General features: G+C 48.6%; 3 protein-coding genes across 11 annotated transcripts in view; 1 reads left to right on the forward strand and 2 right to left on the reverse strand.

The window, feature by feature from the left end:
• The window catches only part of LOC311327479 (S-adenosylhomocysteine hydrolase-like protein 1), a 13,666-nt gene extending 10,136 nt beyond the window's left edge, over window positions 1–3,530 (reverse strand). Inside the window, exons 1-2 of one of the 3 annotated variants that reach the window (XM_084460532.1) lie at window positions 3,216–3,530; window positions 3,047–3,083 (exon numbers count right to left, since the gene is read on the reverse strand). In XM_084460532.1, the coding sequence (XP_084316658.1) occupies window positions 3,047–3,083; window positions 3,216–3,367 (189 nt within the window). In that variant the 5' untranslated portion in view covers window positions 3,368–3,530. Of the gene's footprint in view, window positions 1–3,046; window positions 3,164–3,215 lie in introns of those variants that run through there. The other 2 variants (XM_084460530.1, XM_084460529.1) reach the window with 2 other exon arrangements.
• Window positions 3,531–5,130: 1,600 nt separating this feature from the next.
• Window positions 5,131–14,068, reverse strand: LOC311327534 (nuclear transcription factor Y subunit alpha-like). 6 transcript variants are annotated; one of them, XM_084460610.1, is made up of 10 exons: window positions 13,534–13,641; window positions 11,241–11,360; window positions 9,730–9,873; window positions 9,372–9,515; window positions 8,931–9,036; window positions 8,562–8,701; window positions 8,165–8,338; window positions 7,687–7,794; window positions 6,829–6,857; window positions 5,131–5,760 (listed from the first exon to the last, which is right to left on the reverse strand). In XM_084460610.1, the coding sequence occupies exons 2-9, from the start codon at window positions 11,316–11,318 to the stop codon at window positions 6,846–6,848; spliced, it is 906 nt and encodes a 301-aa protein (XP_084316736.1). In that variant the 5' UTR covers window positions 11,319–11,360; window positions 13,534–13,641; the 3' UTR covers window positions 5,131–5,760; window positions 6,829–6,845. The 6 variants fall into 6 exon arrangements, 5 of the variants coding, with proteins under 5 accessions (XP_084316736.1, XP_084316734.1, XP_084316735.1 ...); XR_014631133.1 differs by having other exon boundaries at window positions 6,829–7,794; XM_084460608.1 differs by lacking the exon at window positions 13,534–13,641 and adding an exon at window positions 13,949–14,068 and having other exon boundaries at window positions 5,131–7,794.
• Window positions 14,069–15,295: 1,227 nt separating this feature from the next.
• srsf3b (serine and arginine rich splicing factor 3b) lies at window positions 15,296–20,165 on the forward strand. 2 transcript variants are annotated; one of them, XM_084460621.1, is made up of 7 exons: window positions 15,296–15,353; window positions 16,242–16,306; window positions 16,630–16,840; window positions 17,048–17,179; window positions 18,991–19,029; window positions 19,165–19,251; window positions 19,463–20,165. In XM_084460621.1, the coding sequence occupies exons 2-7, from the start codon at window positions 16,300–16,302 to the stop codon at window positions 19,488–19,490; spliced, it is 504 nt and encodes a 167-aa protein (XP_084316747.1). In that variant the 5' UTR covers window positions 15,296–15,353; window positions 16,242–16,299; the 3' UTR covers window positions 19,491–20,165. The 2 variants fall into 2 exon arrangements, 1 of the variants encoding a protein (XP_084316747.1); XR_014631134.1 differs by lacking the exon at window positions 19,463–20,165 and having other exon boundaries at window positions 17,866–19,029.
• The last annotated feature ends 536 nt before the right edge of the window (window positions 20,166–20,701 follow it).

Raw genomic sequence — 20,701 nt, forward strand, 5'->3', positions numbered from 1 at the left:
CACACACACACAATTAATGAATTAAATAAATAAATAAAATATGAAACTAAAGTGTGTAAAACAGTGCGTCTCAGGCTTGCGTAGCACACCAGGCCTCTATAGGGCTGGAGGATGTAACTGCTTGATAATGTTAGTCAGAGTGTGTGAGAGGGTGTGAGAGTTTACGGTGGGGGAGCCAAGCCTCTGACAAGCCGTTGGATAAATCAGACGCTAGTAAAAACACGTCTCATCTTCCCTTACTTGGGAGTTGGCAGAGGCCGGCGGGGTCCTTGTATTGATGTCTAGCAGTAGCTAGCCTAGGACACGGGCAGGAATACAAACATGAGCACTGGGTAATGGTTTGTAAATTCCATGCCTAATGTTCATCGTCAGACCAGGACTAGGCCTACTAGTTCTGATACCAGCTGGAGCACTATGGAGACCAACTAAATACTGTATATCTGCCATCACTCCAGTTTAGCCCATCCAATTAACGTATCTGCTAGTTCTGATACCTGCTGGAGTAATCAGTAATTGGCCATTTAGTTCATGATATGCCCGTCTCCCCCAGAACATAGCAGACATGTTGTGTTTGACTACAGACGAAGGGTGAGCAGCACATCCGGGCCTAGTTTGTTTCAGTAGACATGAAAGTAATACACTATAAAACACGGTTGAGACCGGTCCGGTCCCCTGCTGGCCGCCAGTGGGGGTGCGGGGGCCCAGAGGAGAGAAAAGAACCGAGGGAGGGGGTCTAGATGGGGCTTCAACAAAGCCCAACATCTCACATTCCGGCCCAAATGTCACCCCAAGGCCCTCTTTGTGTGCGGGTCCGGTCCAGTGTGGCGCTAACCTTTCTCAGACTGACTACAAAGGAGGGTCTCAACCGACAGAACTGAGGTGTCAATCACAGCCAGCGTCACGGCAACCGTTTGAAAGCTATAAAGAGCCAGGTTGAGTTGTGAGGGGAGCGCTTGTTTTGAATAGGGGCCAAGCTTGGGGGGGGGTTAGGAGCGATTAGTACTTTGCTTGCTACAAACAGTCTACAGATTAGGCTACAAAGGCTATGTATTAGGTAACTGTATGTAGCCCCAGCATAGCTTAAATAATAACCATAACACAAATAAATAACCTTTGAAATCCTGGGTTAAGTCACATACTGTAGGGGACACCACGGCATGCTGGATCAGTCAGTCATCAGCTTGCAGGTCTTAAAGCAACAACAGGTGAGCCGGACGCACAGAGAGCTGAGTCTAGATAAGCCGTGTTGCCACATCACCACCAACACACATGCCAGTGCTGTTAGGTGACACACAATGGACGCCTAACCCTTCAATAGAAACGCAGTGGCGTGTACTGAGACAGAATGCTAGCAGGAAGAGAAATCTATTCAAGCTACTAAAACTGCAACTATAACACTGGTTTTCCAACATTCCCAGGGGCAATATTCCTTCCTACTTCCTTTAGCAGAGGGATGGTGACACTGTCACAGCAATGATGCACACAAACCAGGAAGTAGCAGTTACGATATTCCCTGAAAAGGTTCTTCTCTTCCTGGACGGAAGGAATGTGCTGCAATTCCACAGAGTTACGTTACACTTTGACTTGGCCATGTAAGAGGAGTTAGCTTTGGCCTGTAGCCTTCTTTATCCTGGTGGTTCCTCCACGGTTCCTCCTGGTCAGTGACCCAGACCCCAGCTCTCCTCCTCCACACCTGAGTGGCCAGGTGACTGGGTTCAGACAGGGTATCCTTGGCCAGGAGGCTACATGACACCCCAACACTTTCTCAGTCTTTGTGGAGCCACGCCTCATTTTTGTAGCCTTGTGAGAGCATCCTGATCTAGCGAGCTCATTCTGTTTCTCTGCGCTGCTCAGCCCGGCCTGGCCTGGCCCCCATCTAGAGTGGGTTCAGTGGGAGGAAGCACTGCCTTGACAGACGCACTCCTTCAGAGTCAAACCCTATACCCCCCCCACCCCCCCCCCACGCTCTGCTTCCTCGGGGCGACTGGTCGCCCCGTCACTCCAAGGCCCCTGCGGTCGATCGACACGCTGTTCTCTGTCCTGACCCCGCAGTGGTGGAGTCGCTGCCCATCTTTCATCGCAGGCTGAAAACTCATCTCTTCAAGAAGTATCACCATGATCCTCCCTCCTAAGCACTTATTGTATTTTAGTTAGCTATTCTTGCACTTTGCCGTCAGCACTAGATTATGCTCTTAGTCACTTGTTTTAGAGAGAAGATGCACTTGTGAGTTCTGGCGAGTAGTAGTACATTGGCTTTTCCTACGTTAAATGCAATTATTGTTAGTTGCTTTGGATATAAGTGTCTGCTAAATGACTAATGTAATGTAACGTAGTATCTCTCATGAAACAGAATAGAATATTGTGTTTCACTTCAGCGCTCGTATGAAACCAGGAATCCAGGGAATATTATATGCCTGAACTGTATGTGGATTGTTTTGCAAATTGAGAAAATATTTAATCTGACCAAGTGTTGCCAATCAGTCTTGTAATTAATAGGATATATTCTCAGTCCAACATATAATCTCAATCTCAAGTGCACAGCCTAGGATTAGCCTGTAAAGGGCTCAAACAGGCCTGTGATGGGGGGGGGGTGATTTGGGAGATTTTGTGTCAACATTTTAACTAAGAGGGGTGTTTGGGAGGGAGAGAGAGGGGAGGAAATTATAGTTTCACCAAGTTAATCAGTTATCAGGGTTTCCACAGGTTCCTAGACACAGTACAAAGACACTCTTCAGACTACTCTCTCTCTCTCTCTCTCTCTCTGGTTTTCCAGTGTGCAGAGAGGGTCCTGAGTTGCATACAGCTGTAATTGTAGACTACAGGTGTGTGTGTGTGTGTGTGTGTTCCTGAATCAAATCAAAGGACAAACATAATGCACCCTGTGGAAACCCCTTGCTTTAGCAGTGGGAGGGGGATCTTTCAGACTTGCTGCTAGACGAAACAGTCTGTAAATTGATAGCCAGCATTGACGTCAGGAAATGGGACATCCTGATTGGGACATGCCACATGAACCAAGAGAAGTTCACCCTGGTCTATTGCGTCTTACCTTCTTGACAGGTTTGTGCGCCACGCTGGGGACCGAGCTGAAGGCGGAGGAGGACAGGTCCCCCATGCTGGGGACAGAGCTGAAGGCGGAGGAGGACAGGTCCCCCATGCTGGGGACCGAGCTGAACGCGGAGGAGGACAGGTCCCCCATGCTGGGGACCGAGCTGAACGCGGAGGAGGACAGGTCCCCCAGGGCCAGGGCCATCTCGCTGTTCTTGCTCACCGTCATGGATGAGTATTTCTCCGACACGTTCTCGCTCTCCTTCACCGCTTTGCTGGCTTGTTTCACCTCCGACTTCAGGTCCCCTGCTGACTCCGACATCCTGAGAGCCTGAATAGCGAAACGGTGATATTCCCTGAAAGCTGTACTATTTCAGTATCCGCGCCCTATAGCCAAATATTTAGAGGAAGCAGGGGAGGAATATAGACTGCAATACAAAACACTATAAAAACCGAGAATAACAAACGCGTTACTTGTCAGCGAAACTGAGAATGTAATCTTTGTCACGCACTAGTAGCCTAGTTGTTGTTAAAGCCAGGTCCAGCGTGTAAGCCAGGTCCAGTGCGCAGTACAGTCTGTTCCTGCTGTCACCTGAAATGTGTGGTGGGCGGGGCCGCGGGTTGACACGCCTCTCTGCTCTTGCGCGTAATGCTACAGATGGTAAATGGACTGCATTTATATATATCTGCACTATTTATCCAAAGCGCTTTACAATGGCCTCTCATTCACCCATTCACACACTCATTCACACACCAATGTGCTTGCCTGCTCATTGGGAGCAATTTGGGGTTCAGTGTCTTGCCCAGGGACACTTCGACATGTGGACAGGAGGAGGCGGGATTCGAACCGCCGACCCTACGTCATCATTGGACGACCCGCTCTACCACTGAGCCACCGCCCCCCCCACACAGATCCAGGATCAGCCGACTCATCCTATTTCAGCCAGTCCCTCTCTTGACAGAGGGTGTGCATCTCGGTACTCATCCTCCAGACTGGGACTTGGTATCAGGCCAGATGGGAACAGTCAAGGTCGTCCCTCTCCTAGACACATCATGTGAGATTTTCTTGAAAGAAACTGTGCTGTGTCTTCTTGTCTGAGTTGGAGCCTGGTGTTCTTGGTAAGGAATAAGAACTGTCCAAAGGTTCAAGGTCTGGGATGTTGCAGCAGTGTGCCGATGGCTTAGTTAGATTTACGTTTACTTCCTGGTTGTAGCATTCTGTTAATATTTCAATTACTCTACTTATTTATTTATTATTTACGATTTTATTTGTACAGGGACAGTACATATTAATCAACAGCACATATTATCAACCTCAACCACCTCATCATTCACATCATCTCCTGGATCCCAGCCTTGATCCTGGGCTGTGGTGGAGCCCTGTCCTGTCACCAGGTACACCTCCACCTGGTCACCTGTGCTTCCTCCATCTCAGCAGGTCCAGACGAACCCTGACCCCTGTCCTGTCACCAGGTACACCTCCGCCTGGTCACCTGTGCTTCCTCCATCTCAGCAGGTCCAGACAAACCCTGACCCCTGTCCTGTCACCCAGCACACCTCCGCCTGGTCACCTGTGCTTCCTCTATGGCCTGCTATGAGCAGCTGTCTGCTCCTGAGGTCACTTCCTGCCAGCTAACCAGACAGTGACGTGTGATCCAGGACAAGTGGCCCGTCCGTGGCCCAGTCTACCGCCATACTGTAATACTGTAGTTCCCAAACACCTCAATGCTGCCATTCGCCTGTATGAACGACCGGTCACTCCATCCACCAGCGTCCCCCTCCAGCTGGACACCTGGACGAGGTCCAGAGGACTGAGGACACGCTGCTGCCTCCATTGACGCCCGTGAGGAAGATGAAAATGTCCCTTTCTACAATTACTCATTATTTACTTTACTTTACACTTACTGGCAATAGAATGAGCAGCATTTGAACTGTACTTTCTGAATCCGTTTGACTGTTCAAACGTGACCTGGGGGCGCATCTGTCTGTTTACATCTGGTGTAGTGAAGAGGTCGCACACAGATTACATTGGAATAGGTTTATTCATGTTTCAGGAATATAAAATGGAACGGAGATGTGGTCCAGGAACACACTAAAAGATAACATTTCACATCTATGTACACTAATTCAAGTAGTCATGCAATAAGATTCAAACATTAAAAAACGTTTGTTTTTTTTCTCTTCAAGGAATTGTAAAGGTGTTTGGGTAATAGCCCTTAGATTACTGCTTTTCACAAACAATCTCTCAGTAACAAATGAGACAACTTGGTAAGAACACAGGTCATGGAAGAGCAACTATCACGTCACTGTGATCTTAGACACAAATGTTTAAAATAATTCTTAAACTGCATTAAAAAAACAAACAAGAAACTTCCATAAAGCATTGTAAACCAGGATCTGTACAAATCACTATTTAATAAGATATCGTCCTGATCCTTCAAGAGGGCCGCTCGCTCTCTAGTGTTTCCATGGTTACTCTGAAGAACTGAGAAGACGTCTGGTGTGCTCTAAGAGCCGGTGATGTCTTCTTCTCTCGTCCGTCTCTTTTAGCTGGGCCTGCTTGTGGACATCTCAGTTCAGTCCCCAGAAAGACGCTCTGATATGCAGGACATCTTCCTCACACACACACACACACCCGCCTCCCAGGGCAACTACAGGTCAGGAAACACCGCTGATCTGCCCCACTGCCTCGGGTCCATCCTGGGGCTGCTCTGACTGCACATGGAGAGAGGAGGCAGAGCGTTAGCATCTATAGCAGCCAATCAAACCAGCCAGACCATCTCCACAACCAACCAGACCATCTCCACAACCAGCCAGACCATCTCAACCAACCAGCCAGACCATCTCCACAACCAGCCAGACCATCTCCACAACCAGCCAGACCATCTCCACAACCAGCCAACCAGTCACACCATCTTCACAACCAGTCAGACCATCTCCACAACCAGCCAACCAGTCACACCATCTTCACAACCAGCCAGACCATCTCCACAACCAGCCAACCAGTCACACCATCTCCACAACCAGCCAGACCATCTCCACAACCAGCCAACCAGTTACACCATCTCAACCAGTCACACCATCTCAACCAGTCACACCATCTTCACAACCAGCCAGTCAGTCTGATGTCATTGTATTCTATTCTATTCCAAGCCATTGCCACAGTTGATTCATATTCTATTCTGTGAGTTATGGTAATAGGGTTGATATGTCATGTAGCTATTGGGAGGGACAATAAGTGAAATATGTGCAACTTTACATCATGTTTAATGCCATTGTGTGTTATGAAGAACATTCCTTGGTGCAAATGGAAAAAAAACAATAGCCAGCTCTTTATTTCAACTAGAAACAATACGGGCAAAACGTGATACAGTCGTCAAAATGCATATAAAAAATAAATGCATTAGAATGAGTAACAACAACAAAAATGGCAACAGCAATGTCATTCTCATTCAAAATGGTAACATGAGTCATACAGAAACACACAAGTTTCTCATCCATATGATAATCAGCCAGTAAAAGCCATGTCCCAATACGTTTCCCATGGCCATGAATAAAAGAGCTGGAAGTTCAGGCTTAATGGACATATAAATACTACATGAGTGACACTAGTGCTGCTTGCCTTGCCTCTAAGGAGGTAGAGAGTTGAGGTCAATATCTACATTCTTTATGATATGTGTGATTGCAAGAATCAAGATACAACCATGTAATGCATTATATTGGAAAAAACATTGGAATTGGAAAATGCATTTGTTTTCTTTTCATGAGAAAATGGTACAGTACCTGAACACCTCCCCATCCTAGCCCTGCAACTGTTAAATGAACACAAGTGTTAAGAGATGAGTACACAGCCACAACAACAACAACAACAACAACAGTGCAGCAGTGATGCACAACGGCAATGAAGGAACACTCAGACCAGCCACTAACGGCTCCTACAGCAGAGAGAGGGCCAAAGCACAGCACTCAGACCAGCCACTAACGGCTCCTACAGCAGAGAGAGGGCAAAGCACAGCACTCAGACCAGCCACTAACGGCTCCTACAGCAGAGAGATGGCAAAGCACAGCACTCAGACCAGCCACTAACGGCTCCTACAGCAGAGAGAGGGCAAAGCACAGCACTCAGACCAGCCACTAACGGCTCCTACAGCAGAGAGAGGGCAAAGCACAGCACTCAGACCAGCCACTAACGGCTCCTACAGCAGAGGGAGGGCAAAGCACAGCATCTAGGACCTTGGAGGACCAGGATGTGAGACCTACAGGATGTGAGACCTACATATGCAGACAGGGGTGTGTGCATGGAGGACAGACATTCTGCATGGGTTTCCAGGGAAGGAGTAGAGCAACAGAACAGAAACAGCCCACGTTAAACATGAGACTAAAACGAAGGTATCTAGTTAGAAATAAAAGGTATAAAAAAAATAAAAAAAAATATTTGATACAAAATGAGGTAGCTGAGTGTGACCGGAGACAGGCAGAGAGGAGGACGCCTATAAAGGAGGTTTGGGGGGGGAATGGTGGGAGGTGACGGAGGGGAGGAGACTAGGGGGGCGCAGGTCAGAGAGATGGAGTGGTCCAGTGTGGGTTGAGCTGGAAATCTCTGTGCTCCTCTTGCTTGAAGCAGCCGTGCTCCCCCCTCACCTGCATGGCCAACGCCATCTCCTCCTTCTCCTTCGGCGAGAAGAACCGGCCGCCGTCGCCCCTCTTCCTCTTCATGGCGTGCCGGTGCCGCGACTCGTGCAGGTATTTCTGAGGGTCGAGGGAGAGAACCCAGGTCAGGAAGAGAAGAGCACTGCAGGTATGCACGGTCAGAGGTCAGAGAACGGCTGTGATAAGACGCTAGGTTTGAACGTCCATTTTGTCACGGGTTTTTCCATATTTCCAAAATGACACGATCGAATTTCATTCCGACCGCTGCTTAAAAACCGTCTCTGCTTTTGTATGTAAATGCAGCTTTATCTTCATGCTAACTAGATTCTAGAATATTCTCCAAACATGTCTCACATATGAATACGTCCTCATGCCTCTAGGCTCTCGTCCAATCAGTGAAGCGTGAGAGACGTGAGAGAGAGAACAGCTCCTGGTCTCTCTCTCTCTCCCCCCGCCCCCCCTCACTCACCCTCCTCTCTTTGGGGATCTTTCCCTCGGCCTCCAGGCGGGCGCGGGCCTGCCGTCTCTTCAGGATGCGCTGGTACTGCTTGGCGTTGACGTAGAGAGGCTCCTCCTCCAGCAGCTCGGTGCCGGGGAGGGGGATGCGCTGCATGCTGGGAACAGACCCTCCCCCAGGAACCATCTGCTCCAGGAACACACACAGCAGTACCGTCAACCACCAGCGCGCGCACACAGACTCTCTCTCTCTCTCTCTCTCTCTCTCTCTCTCTCTCTCTCTCTCTCTCTCTCTCTCTCTCTCTCTCTCTCTCTCTCTCTCTCTCTCTCTCTCTCTCTCTCTCTCTCTCTCTCTCTCTCTCTCTCTCTCTCTCTCTCTCACACACACACAGTATGTAGGTGAGACGTACCATGACCATGCCCCCTGTGTTGACCATGTTCCCAGACATGGGCAGGGTCACGGTCACGGTGCCCTGACCACCGCTGGCGCTGTTCCCCGCCTGAACTATCTGAGCTCCCGCCAGGCTGGAGGCCGGGATGGTGATCATACCTGGAGGAACCGGACGACAACACACACACACACACGCACACACACACACACACGCGCACACACACACACGCTGAGCATCAAGTCATGCTACAGGGGGCGTTAAGTAACTGAACGCTCACAGGGAGAATTCTAGGTGAAAAGAACTACACTACCCACAGGGCCCCTGGGTGCCAGCTGTAAAAACTACACTACCCACAGGGACCCTGGGTGCAGCTGTAGGAAGGGGTACCTTGCTGGAGGAGGGTGCCGTCAGCGTTGACCGGCTGGTACACGATGGTCTGTCCGTCGGCGGTCTGGGCCAGCTGCTGTCCTTGCAGTGTGATCTGCTGCTGGCCCTGAGAAACACACAGCAGACGTTACCATCCATGTTCACAGTCCACTGTGTTTCCAAACCCAGCGCAATGTCCAGCGCCTTGCCGAATAGGGAGCTCTAATTGTTGTCCATCCCTCCCACCCCCTCTATGATGCTCTGCAGCAGATGAGGAGCTTCAGTGACAGGCTCCTCCCCCCCCAGGTGTAGAACAGACCAGTTTCTACGCTCCTCTGTGCCAGCTGCCATCAAACTGCACAACAAGGACCTCTCCTATTGATTGATGTTGCCGTCTGTCTCTGTATGTGTGTGTGTGTGTGTGTGTGTGTGTGTGTGTGTGTGTGTGTGTGCCTGCTCTACCTGGTACTCTACCTGGTTCTGCCCGGCTGTCATGGCGGTTTGAGGCTGCTGGATGATGATCTGCTGGGTCTGACCCTGCTGACCCTGGACCTGGAGAGTCTGACCCCCCTGTAGCTGGATCTGGCCCGGCTGCACCAGCTGGATCTGCAGGAGAGATCATAGTCAGGTCACCTGGCTATCAATCAATCAATCAACCAATCAACCAACCAACCAACCAACCAATCAATCAACCAATTAACCAATCAACCAATCAATCATATACTAATACACACAATCAGTAGAAAGTAGGGTGGGATATAAGTCTATAGAATAAAAGGTTTCTAGTGTAACGGACAGCAGGGCAGGTCCATCCACTCACCTGTTGGAGCCCCTGACCTCCAGACATGGGCACCTGCATGATGGTTTGCCCCTGCCCCCCCATGGACTGTAGCATGATGGGCTGGCCGGAGGAGGTGATGAGCTGACCCCCACTCACCTGCACCATGAGAGGCTGGCCCTGCACCTGGGGGTGGAGGGGAGTAGCAGAGAGAAGGTTACAACCAGAGGCAGGGGATGACCAAACTTGAACTGCTACATGCAGTGGGCATTCCACATAACACAGGGGTTGAGCTTCAAGGCATGTGTGACACAGAGGACCCATAGTCTTGACTGAGGGACCCAGGACCCATAGCCTTGACTGAGGGACAGAGGACCCATAGCCTTGACTGAGGGACCAGGGACCCATAGCCTTGACTGAGGGACCAGGGACCCATAGTCTTGACTGAGGGACCAGGGACCCATAGTCTTGACTGAGGGACCAGGGACCCATAGCCTTGACTGAGGGACAGAGGACCCATAGCCTTGACTGAGGGACAGAGGACCCATAGCCTTGACTGAGGGACATCAGACCCATAGCCTTGACTGAGGGACCAGAGGACCCATAGCCTTGACCGAGGGACAGAGGACCCATAGCCTTGACTGAGGGACAGAGGACCCATAGCCTTGACTGAGGGACCAGAGGACCCATAGTCTTGACTGAGGGACGGAGGACCCATAGCCTTGACTGAGGGACAGAGGACCCATAGCCTTGACTGAGGGACAGCAGATAACAAAGCATTCCAGCATGAGATGTTTTAACATGCTGGTGGGACAGACAGCGCACCTCTTTTCTGCATGTCTTCATGAACACAATTAAAAAGATATTATCATTATGGACATAGGAGACCTAGGGATCGGTCAGGTGGTAATTTGGAGATGATTTCAAACCAGGCAAATAGGCTGGTGAAGCCATCAACAAACCACTGACTTCTGTAGGACAACTACCCCCCCTGTGGGACAAAGTTATAATAACATCCAAGTCTTTCGACTTGGATGAAAAACCCAGACTAGAATCTGTGGAGGTGCAGACAGCAGGGTGGAAGTGACATCATGCAGGGAGTACGGCAGCCTTGCAGGGTCACTAATCACAACACTATTATGGAGGATGAAATGCAGACTGCAGCACCAGGCGGGAGAGGGGGTTGGGGGAACATGCAGGGGGACAAGACAGGGGGTGGGACAGGCTGGGGGCCACGGTATCCCACCACTACCTGGAGTGTCTGAACCTGCGGGACTGAGGAAGCTGGCTCAGTCTGCAACTGCACCGTCGTCACTGTGCCCTGTGGCAAAATATGTTCAGTACAGAGGCCATGACAGAGCCCTGGCAATATAGCCACTCAAACATCAAATATAAGATCATAATACAATACAAACATCTGTAATCTCTCTACTGGGTTAAAACCATACAGTATCCAACGCAGCAGTACACAAGGGAAGGACTGAGGTCCCCGTAACATTATGGCACAATATACTATAGACTGAGAACTGTATTACTGTATGGCAAAGCCTGACCTGTTGTTGGATCTGTCCGTTCGATGTCTGCACCACGATCTGCTCGCCTGTGGAAGTGGTGGCGGTGTACTGTTCCATGGTCACTGCACGCCCGAGGTTTCACTTCAAGCGACACTCAAACTGTTTATTGACAAGGAGACAGAAACCACCAACAGCAAACGTCAACAACACATTTCCAGAGCTAGTTTAGCTACAGACTGACTAATTAAACTCTGTAGCAAGTCAGGATTTGAGGTTATGGAAGGTGAACTGGTAAACTAGCCAAGTTAGATCCTACAGCACTCAGCCATTGCTCTATGGCGCTGACGGTGGCTAGCTAGCAATGGTCTTGATTTGAAAGGGGTTGGATTGGTTATCTAAAATTAGCTATGATATGCAGCATACATTTCTGTGCTGAACCTGTTCCAGTCTCTTTTGGCTCGAGCAAGCTTCACTAGCTAGCATTGCTAGCACCACCAGCCTTAGCTTTCTCCTTTGTTTGCTGTATTGAGTGTTAATTATTTGGAGTCTGTGTTTGATATTTACAACATAATTCTCAATTGAGTGATGGCTTTAGCTATTGTTTATGTTCTCCTGGCTAGGCTAACTAGCATGTTCTCCTGGCTAGGCCAACTAGCATGTTCTCCTGGCTAGACCAACTAGCATGTTCTCCTGGCTAGGCCAACTAGCATGTTCTCCTGGCTAGGCTAACTAGCATGTTCTCCTGGCTAGACCAACTAGCATGTTCTCCTGGCTAGGCTAACTAGCATGTTCCCTGGCTAGGCTAACTAGCATGTTCTCCTGGCTAGGCCAACTAGCATGTTCTCCTGTCTAGGCTAACTAGCATGTTCTCCTGTCTAGCTCAACTAGCATGTTCTCCTGGCTAGGCTAACTAGCATGTTCTCCTGGCTAGGCTAGCATCCCAACTAGCATGTTCTCCTGGCTAGGCCAACTAGCATGTTCTCCTGGCTAGGCTAGCATCCCAACTAGCATGTTCTCCTGGCTAGGCTAACTAGCATGTTCTCCTGGCTAGACCAGCTAGCATGTTCTCCTGGCTAGGCTAACTAGCATGTTCTCCTGGCTAGGCCAACTAGCATGTTCTCCTGGCTAGGCTAACTAGCATGTTCTCCTGGCTAGGCCAACTAGCATGTTCTCCTGGCTAGGCCAACTAGCATGTTCTCCTGGCTAGCTCAACTAGCATGTTCTCCTGGCTAGGCTAACTAGCATGTTCTCCTGGCTAGGCTAACTAGCATGTTCTCCTGGCTAGGCTAACTAGCATGTTCTCCTGGCTAGGCTAACTGGCATGTTCTCCTGGCTAGGCTAACTAGCATGTTCTCCTGGCTAGGCCAACTAGCATGTTCTCCTGTCTAGGCTAACTAGCATGTTCTCCTGGCTAGGCTAACTAGCATGTTCTCCTGGCTAGGCTAACTAGCATGTTCTCCTGGCTAGACCAACTAGCATGTTCTCCTGGCTAGACCAGCTAGCATGTTCTCCTGGCTAGGCCAACTAGTATGTTCTCCTGGCTAGGCCAACTAGCATGTTCTCCTGGCTAGGCCAACTAGCATGTTCTCCTGGCTAGACCAACTAGCATGTTCTCCTGGCTAGCTCAACTAGCATGTTCTCCTGTCTAGGCTAACTAGCATGTTCTCCTGTCTAGGCTAACTAGCATGTTCTCCTGGCTAGGCCAACTAGCATGTTCTCCTGGCTAGGCCAACTAGCATGTTCTCCTGGCTAGACCAACTAGCATGTTCCCTGGCTAGGCTAACTAGCATGTTCTCCTGGCTAGGCTAACTAGCATGTTCTCCTGGCTAGGCTAACTAGCATGTTCTCCTGGCTAGGCCAACTAACATGTTCCCTGGCTAGGCTAACTAGCATGTTCTCCTGGCTAGGCTAACTAGCATGTTCTCCTGGCTAGGCTAACTAGCATGTTCTCCTGGCTAGGCCAACTAGCATGTTCTCCTGGCTAGGCTAACTAGCATGTTCTCCTGGCTAGACCAACTAGCATGTTCCCTGGCTAGGCTAACTAGCATGTTCCCTGGCTAGGCTAACTAGCATGGCTAGTATTGAATATTTCGCGTAAAAATCCGCCCGTTAGCCCGGCTAGCTGGGCCTAAAACACTTTATCAGGGGGTGGTTGGCTAGTAGAACCTAGCCCGTGTTGACTTTGAGGTGATGAAAGCACAAAGGTTCTCCCTTGCGACTCCGTCACAAACTATTTCAAACCTTGTTTTTAATTCCTGTATTTTGTGCCGTTAGTAATTTGGTTGGCCAACAACAAACCAATCCCCTGCAGCCGGATCCCGGTGCCCCTCACCCGTGCGGTTCTCTCGCTGGTTCTTGATCGCCCGGTTCTCCTGATTGGCTCCAAAGCATCTGAACAAATCCAATCATGAATCTCTCGAGTCGATGGAGGCAAATGACACGAAGGAAATGGACGGAAATGTTCAACAAGTGGCCGACTGTGCTTAACCCCGCCCTCCAGTGCTTTCTGTCCGCCCCTCCCAGAGAGAACTAGGGACCCGGGGGGAGGAGGGGGGGACGTATTGTACGTACTGTATTTTGTAACTGCCTTGTAATGTATCTTGTATGTCGAAATTGCCTTGTATTTTGTATGTATTGTATTTTGTATGTCGCTCTTTCTTCCCTTTTTATGTGTTATTTGTATTGTTAAGCGCTTTGTGCATTCGTGCTGTGAAAGGCGCTATATAAATAAAAACGTACTTACTTACGTACGTTGTACATGCACGAATTCATCACAGCATATTATTATTTTTCGTGTTTTATCCATTTCTGATACACTTTCTCTAGTACACAACACGGTATATCAGTTCCACAAGCATGTCAACATGTCTCTAAAGGGGTAGTTCACTCAAAAATGGCATGGCTATGTTGCTGCACCAGGAACCAATCACAACCAGGGAAGCGTAGCTACGTAGGACGTTTAGCACGCCCCTTTGAGGGCACGCCTCTTTGAGGGCACGCCATTACACCAGGAACCAATCACAACCAGGGAACGTAGTTACGTAGGACGTTTAGGACGCCTCTTTGAGGGCACGCCTCTTTGAGGGCACGCCATTACACCAGGAACCAATCACAACCAGGGAACGTAGTTACGTAGGACGTTTAGGACGCCTCTTTGAGGGCACGCCTCTTTGAGGGCACGCCATTACACCAGGAACCAATCACAACCAGGGAACGTAGTTACGTAGGACGTTTAGGACGCCTCTTTGAGGGCACGCCTCTTTGAGGGCACGCCATTACACCAGGAACCAATCACAACCAGGGAACGTAGCTACGTAGAACGTTTAGCACGCCCCTTTGAGGGCACGCCACTTTGAGGGCACGCCATTACACCAGGAACCAATCACAACCAGGGAACGTAGTTACGTAGCACGTTTAGGACGCCTCTTTGAGGGCACGCCTCTTTGAGGGCACGCCATTACACCAGGAACCAATCACAACCAGGGAACGTAGTTACGTAGGACGTTTAGGACGCCTCTTTGAGGGCACGCCTCTTTGAGGGCACGCCATTACACCAGGAACCAATCACAACCAGGGAACGTAGCCACGTAGCACGTTTAGCACGCCCCTTTGAGGGCACGCCTCTTTGAGGGCACGCCATTACACCAGGAACCAATCACAACCAGGGAACGTAGTTACGTAGGACGTTTAGGACGCCTCTTTGAGGGCACGCCTCTTTGAGGGCACGCCATTACACCAGGAACCAATCACAACCAGGGAACGTAGTTACGTAGGACGTTTAGGACGCCTCTTTGAGGGCACGCCTCTTTGAGGGCACGCCATTACACCAGGAACCAATCACAACCAGGGAACGTAGTTACGTAGGACGTTTAGGACGCCTCTTTGAGGGCACGCCTCTTTGAGGGCACGCATTACACCAGGAACCAATCACAACCAGGGAACGTAGCTACGTAGCACGTAGCACGCCCCTTTGAGGTCACGCCTCTTTGAGGGCACGCCATTACACCAGGAACCAATCACAACCAGGGAACGTAGCTACGTAGGACGTTTAGGACACGCCCCTTTGAGGGCACGCCATTTTAAGCTTCGGGGTTCGGGGAAGGACAAACGATACCTGCAGTAGCGGTGTCGGTTTTCTGGACAGACAAAACGGTAATTTACGATTTAGATTGAAATTATGACATAACTGTTGTCTATATAACTTGCTTTCTTGTTGTTTAGTCGACATGTATTTGATTGTTATTTGAATATTCAGCTAACATTATAGCTTTGCTGGTGCTGGCTTCATTAGCTAGCCAGGCTACTGATTTAGACGACAGCCATTTTCATTTTCTGAATCAGTTCCTAGCTTTCTAATACTGCACTTTGCATGTTCTGCGTACTGAACGTGTTTTGATGAGTGAGAACAGCTGTGCATGGCTGCACATTTTAAAATGGACGGCTAAACATGAATATGAGTGTGCAAGCTTGCTCTCACCAGACCCTCTCCCTCTGCCCCCATTAAGAATAACCTTAGTGAAGAAACAAAGCCAGTGTGGATGATTACATTTACTTGTCCAATACTGTCTTTTTCATTGATTAACTCTTGGGTGCACAGACCAACTGCTGACCTTTGAGCATCAGGCACAATGTAATAGAACCAGTTGGGTAGCTAGTCACCCCATCATGGACATGAGAAGAATTCCTGCAATGCATTTCCATGTGCTATGCATGCATCCACACCATAACCCTGCTTGAGTCTGAGCCATTCATCTGGTCTGGCTCCATTCATCTGGTCTGGCTCCATTCATCTGGTCTGGCCCATTCATCTGGTCTGGCCCATTGACGCCTAACGTTACCCCAAAGTCTGCCAGAATGGTCCCAAAACCTCTTGCTTGTTGTACTGGCTGGCTGTTTCAATGTGGCTTTCTATGTGTAGGTGACCAAGGCTCTATATGTATGAAATCGTTTACTTGTATGTTATCAACATATTTGAATTGTACTGTTGTGTGATGCGTGTGGAAAATGTGTACGACATGAAAATCTAAATCCTTCTTTCAGTTGCTCGGTCACGAAGGCGGAGTATCAGGTTTTGTTTTGAAAATTGAGACCAGTTGAGATGGGAGGTAATTTCATACTTTCATTCTAGTTTTCATACTTGCATGTGAGTCACTGTGTGCCCTCTGAGGCCCTAAAATATCAGCACAAGAAACAAAAACCATGAATTGCTGATCCCAGAACTGCTTGAAGTAGCTTTTCTGGGTCCTCAGCATCTGTGCAGCTGATCACTATCATTCCAGCTATGGGTGTAATCTGAGGGTTGCCTGCATTTTAACATTGTCTATTTGGGGTAATCTTTCAAGCATAGTTTTGTCACTTTTTTCTCTTAAGAAATAATCTTTAACGGAGCAAGACTTAAAATTCCCGAGCGTTGTGTATTCCCTTCCAGACCCAGCCATGCACAGAGACTGTCCTCTAGACTGTAAGGTCTACGTAGGGAACCTGGGGAACAACGGTAACAAGACGGAGCTGGAGAGGTCGTTCGGCTACTATGGGCCCCTCCGCAGTGTCTGGGTGGCCAGGAACCCCCCAGGCTTCGCTTTTGTAGAGTTTGAAGATCCCAGAGACGCCACCGACGCAGTGAGAGAGCTTGATGGAAGGTGAGTATTATGGTACAGAACCAGTTTCACCAGTTAGACCAGTTACATAACCTGATGGGGCTCATTTGGGACTTGTGTCTCTTTGTAGCATGCTGTAGTATATTTCCCATCGGTAGTTGAGACATGGCTCCAGTATGTCAGCCCACTTTGGTTTGCTTTACTAAACCGAAGTTTTGTTGCTTTTGTTTTTCTTGTCGTCGTGCACAGGACCCTGTGTGGTTGCCGTGTGCGAGTCGAGCTGTCCAATGGGGAGAAGCGCACCCGCAATCGGGGTCCTCCCCCTTCGTGGAGCCGGCGCCCTCGGGACGACAGGCGACGCAGCCCCGCCGCCAGGCGCAGGTAACCCCTCCCCCACACCGACCCACACAGACCACTGTATGATTCCAACAGAGACCACTAATATCTTTCTACTCCATTTCCTAGTTTATAACTAACTCTTTTAGATTCTTTTAGATTCTGTTTCCCTCTAAACTGCGTCTCCTGTATTTGTTTATGCCATTTGTTGGTAGTCTAGCACTGACTGTTTGGCAACCCCTGTTTCCATGGTAATCTACAGTCCAGACTGTGTTGTGTTGCTGAGGCATGTTATCATTTTCATTACCATTGTTGATCATTCTAATATAAGTTTTATTGAACTGTACATCCACAGGGGTTGGTAGAATTGAATAATTGAGGAATGTTACTGTTTTGTATGCCAAATTAAGGACTGGCTGTTGCTACGTTTCTACAAATTTGGCTTGCAAGCCGTTCACTGTTGCCTGATGCGCCAAATGCATTTTGGAAGTGTTCAATCTCATGTGCGCTTCCAAGACCATTTGAGGCTTTAGCAAAGTGTCAAAATCACAACTAGCTGTTTTGAAGTAGGTTACTTGTACTTGTCAAAGCAGTACCTCTTAGTATGAGAAGAGTGTTTGGGGGGAGGGGGGTTGATGATGCTAGAGTGGTTGTGATGACAGTTTTTTGTTTAAATTTGAGGTTGCCTTTTTATTTACCATCTATATTAATATAAATGACCCCCGTTGCAGAGTCACCACCATGCCTCTTCTCCACCCTCTGAGTCAGTCAACTAGTCCTCTTTCAGCATCATGTGACCGCTGACCAGCGTGCCCCAATCAGCTTGGCTGGTGTCGTGTCACATGACCCAGGCATGGCCAGTCGTCAGGTTGCACCAGCCCATTGGTTCCTGAGCATGCCGTTCTCAGCCTCCTCCTCCTCCAACCTTAACCCAATCGTCAGCGGCCCACCTCACATTCCTGACCAATCAGCGTTTTACGCTCCCAAATGTCTACACTACAACCTACCAGCAGCAGCCCTCGGCTAACCAATAAAAGCAGGAAAAACGCCAGAAAAACCCCCATCCGCCTGCCAACTAATCACCTCGCAGCATCTGGCCAGTCCTATTCAGCCAATTCTGCCTCCCCGGCCGCCAGTCTGCCTCCCCTTCGTCATATCTAGCTTGTTGAAAACCAAAAGACTAGTAAGTTTTTCCTGCTTCATACAGTACACTGCTGATTACAGTTTTGAAAGTGGAGAGACAGCTGGTTAAGCAAAGGTTGTCTTTATCTGAATCTCACAGGGTTGTTTATCTCACAAATGTACTGTAATTCATTGTTTCAAAGGGGAAAGGCTCAACGCCCAGTCTCTAGGACCAACACAGTCAGGAATGTGGAATGATAGATTTCACGGTTTGTCTTGGGGGGTCTGAACGTAATAGTGAAGGTCTCTAAACACACTTAAGGAGCTATTCCAATCAGTGCCCTCGTTTGGAAAGGTTAAGTCCCTCCAGTGACCCCCTCCAATATGTGCTCAGCGGATGTTCTCCATGGGTAGCTTTGATATATCTGCATTAACGTCCCCTCACCATAGATCTGACAGAGTAATAATCCTGTCACAGCCTTCTGATCACAACATCTGGCCATTCACTCCGCAGGCAGTGTTTCCTAACCATAACATTAAGGAAGGAGATCGTCTGAATTTCATATCAAACGCCCCCCACAGTGTCCCATTCTGGTAGAGTAGCCTGACAACCAGCTGCCCACTGAGGGGCTGTCTTAAGTGGGTGGGAGGTCAGGAGATAGGGGTGTATCAGTGGATCTCCAGCTCATCCTGCGGTCTTTCTGACGCTCTTCTGTTGCTCTTCCCCTCCTCAGATCCCCACGGAGGAGGAGCCTTAGCCGCAGTCGTAGCAGGTGAGAGGAGAGCGGACTTCCTGTGAGAGGAGAGCCGACTTCCTGTGAAAGTTCCACTAGTTCAGAGTGAAGCTGAAGATGTGAAAGTTGAATAAATGGCTGCAGGTAATCGTGCAACACTTTGTGTATCTGCAGGTCTCAATCCAGAGACAGGAGGAGGGAGAGATCCTTGTCCAGAGACAGGAACCACAAGCCCTCTAGGTCCTTCTCTAGATCCAGGAGGTAAGAGAGCAGAGGATTGATATTACAATATTAACGATTCAGGGATGTGTTGCCAGGCTGTCAAAGATCTCTTGAATTCTGGACTCTTCTCTCTAGTAATGTCTGTAATATTCTATGACATGAATGAAACCGCTTCATGCAGAGTTCCTGGATACTCAGGTGGAGTCTTGCTTGTGATTGGTCCGCTCAACATGTCTCCTGTCTTTCTCAGTCGCTCCAGGTCCAATGAGAGGAAGTGAGAGGAAGTACGGCGGCCATGTTGGAAGGCGCAGATGAAACAGTGGTCGTCCCTCTCGAGTCGTTTCATGTGATGGACTAAAAACAAAAAGGCCGACCGACCGATCGGTCTTTTCTTCAGTTGTTGGATTTTTTTTCCTCTCCCCCTTTTTTTTAAACAAATATTTTAGCGGATTCTTTCTTTTTGCTTCTCTGTGACATTCAACGTATTATTCCTCTGTATGTAGTGAATAAGTGTGTGTTGATGCTCCACTCCCATGTCTCGTTCGTCCTGCCGGTGCTGAAACAGTCTCAGCTGCATTCCACTCAACTACCAGTCGCCTCTCAAAGCTCTTAGTCTCCATGTCTATGAATGTACCATGTTGTTCAGGCGCTCTGTTAGGGTGTCTAGTTCTCAATCATCATTGCTACTAGCTCAGCAGGATGCGTGTGTGTGGAGAGGATGGAACAGATCACATGTCCATTTCAGTTATCTTGTATGCGTCTTGTTTTCTAATTGATCTGGGACTTCATTCTTCCTGCTCCTTTTTGGTTTGTCAATGAGAAAAGTATCACCCTGTTACTTTGGGGAGAGAAGACGGTGAAGTGATTAATAGCCTACACAATTTTGACTACAGGTTTCCACTGTTTAGTTTCCTTGATATTTGTACTATTTGTAATGTTATCTGAATTAAAAACTGTCTCTAGAAAGTCCCTGGCATTGTTTGTTTGTCATGCGATGGTCAGTATTTCTCTAGGTCAAAATTTCTAACATAATTATCAAAATGCTGTCCAAAAGGGTTCAATAAAAAAAAAATACTTGGAAGAAATGCAATATTTTGGCAGCTTTGCTAACAGGCCCTCATTCATTCAGAGATGCATCTATAACACTAATTCCTCTAACAACCATGATGCAACCATTCATATTCCTGCTTCGCTTGTGACCTGTCCGTTTTACCTCGACACCACAAGAGGGCGCAATTGCATAGCATATGGATCGAAGACATGTAAGTGAAAATTATGAAGTATGTTTTGAAACATCTGGGAAAAATGTAGGCGTAGTCTAGGCTACTTATAGTTTAGCCTGTAATACAAGGACACAGTTGTAATCTGAAATAGGCCACCGTTATTCTGAAATGTGTAGGCTAGGCTACTAGAGATTGTAGCCTTTATTTGTCTACTTTATGTCTACTTATTTAGCCTATATTTCCCCCACTGTTGTGTAGTAGACTAG

Source organism: Borostomias antarcticus (genome assembly GCF_949987555.1).
Source record: "Borostomias antarcticus genome assembly, chromosome: 33".
NCBI lineage: Eukaryota > Metazoa > Chordata > Actinopteri > Stomiiformes > Stomiidae > Borostomias > Borostomias antarcticus.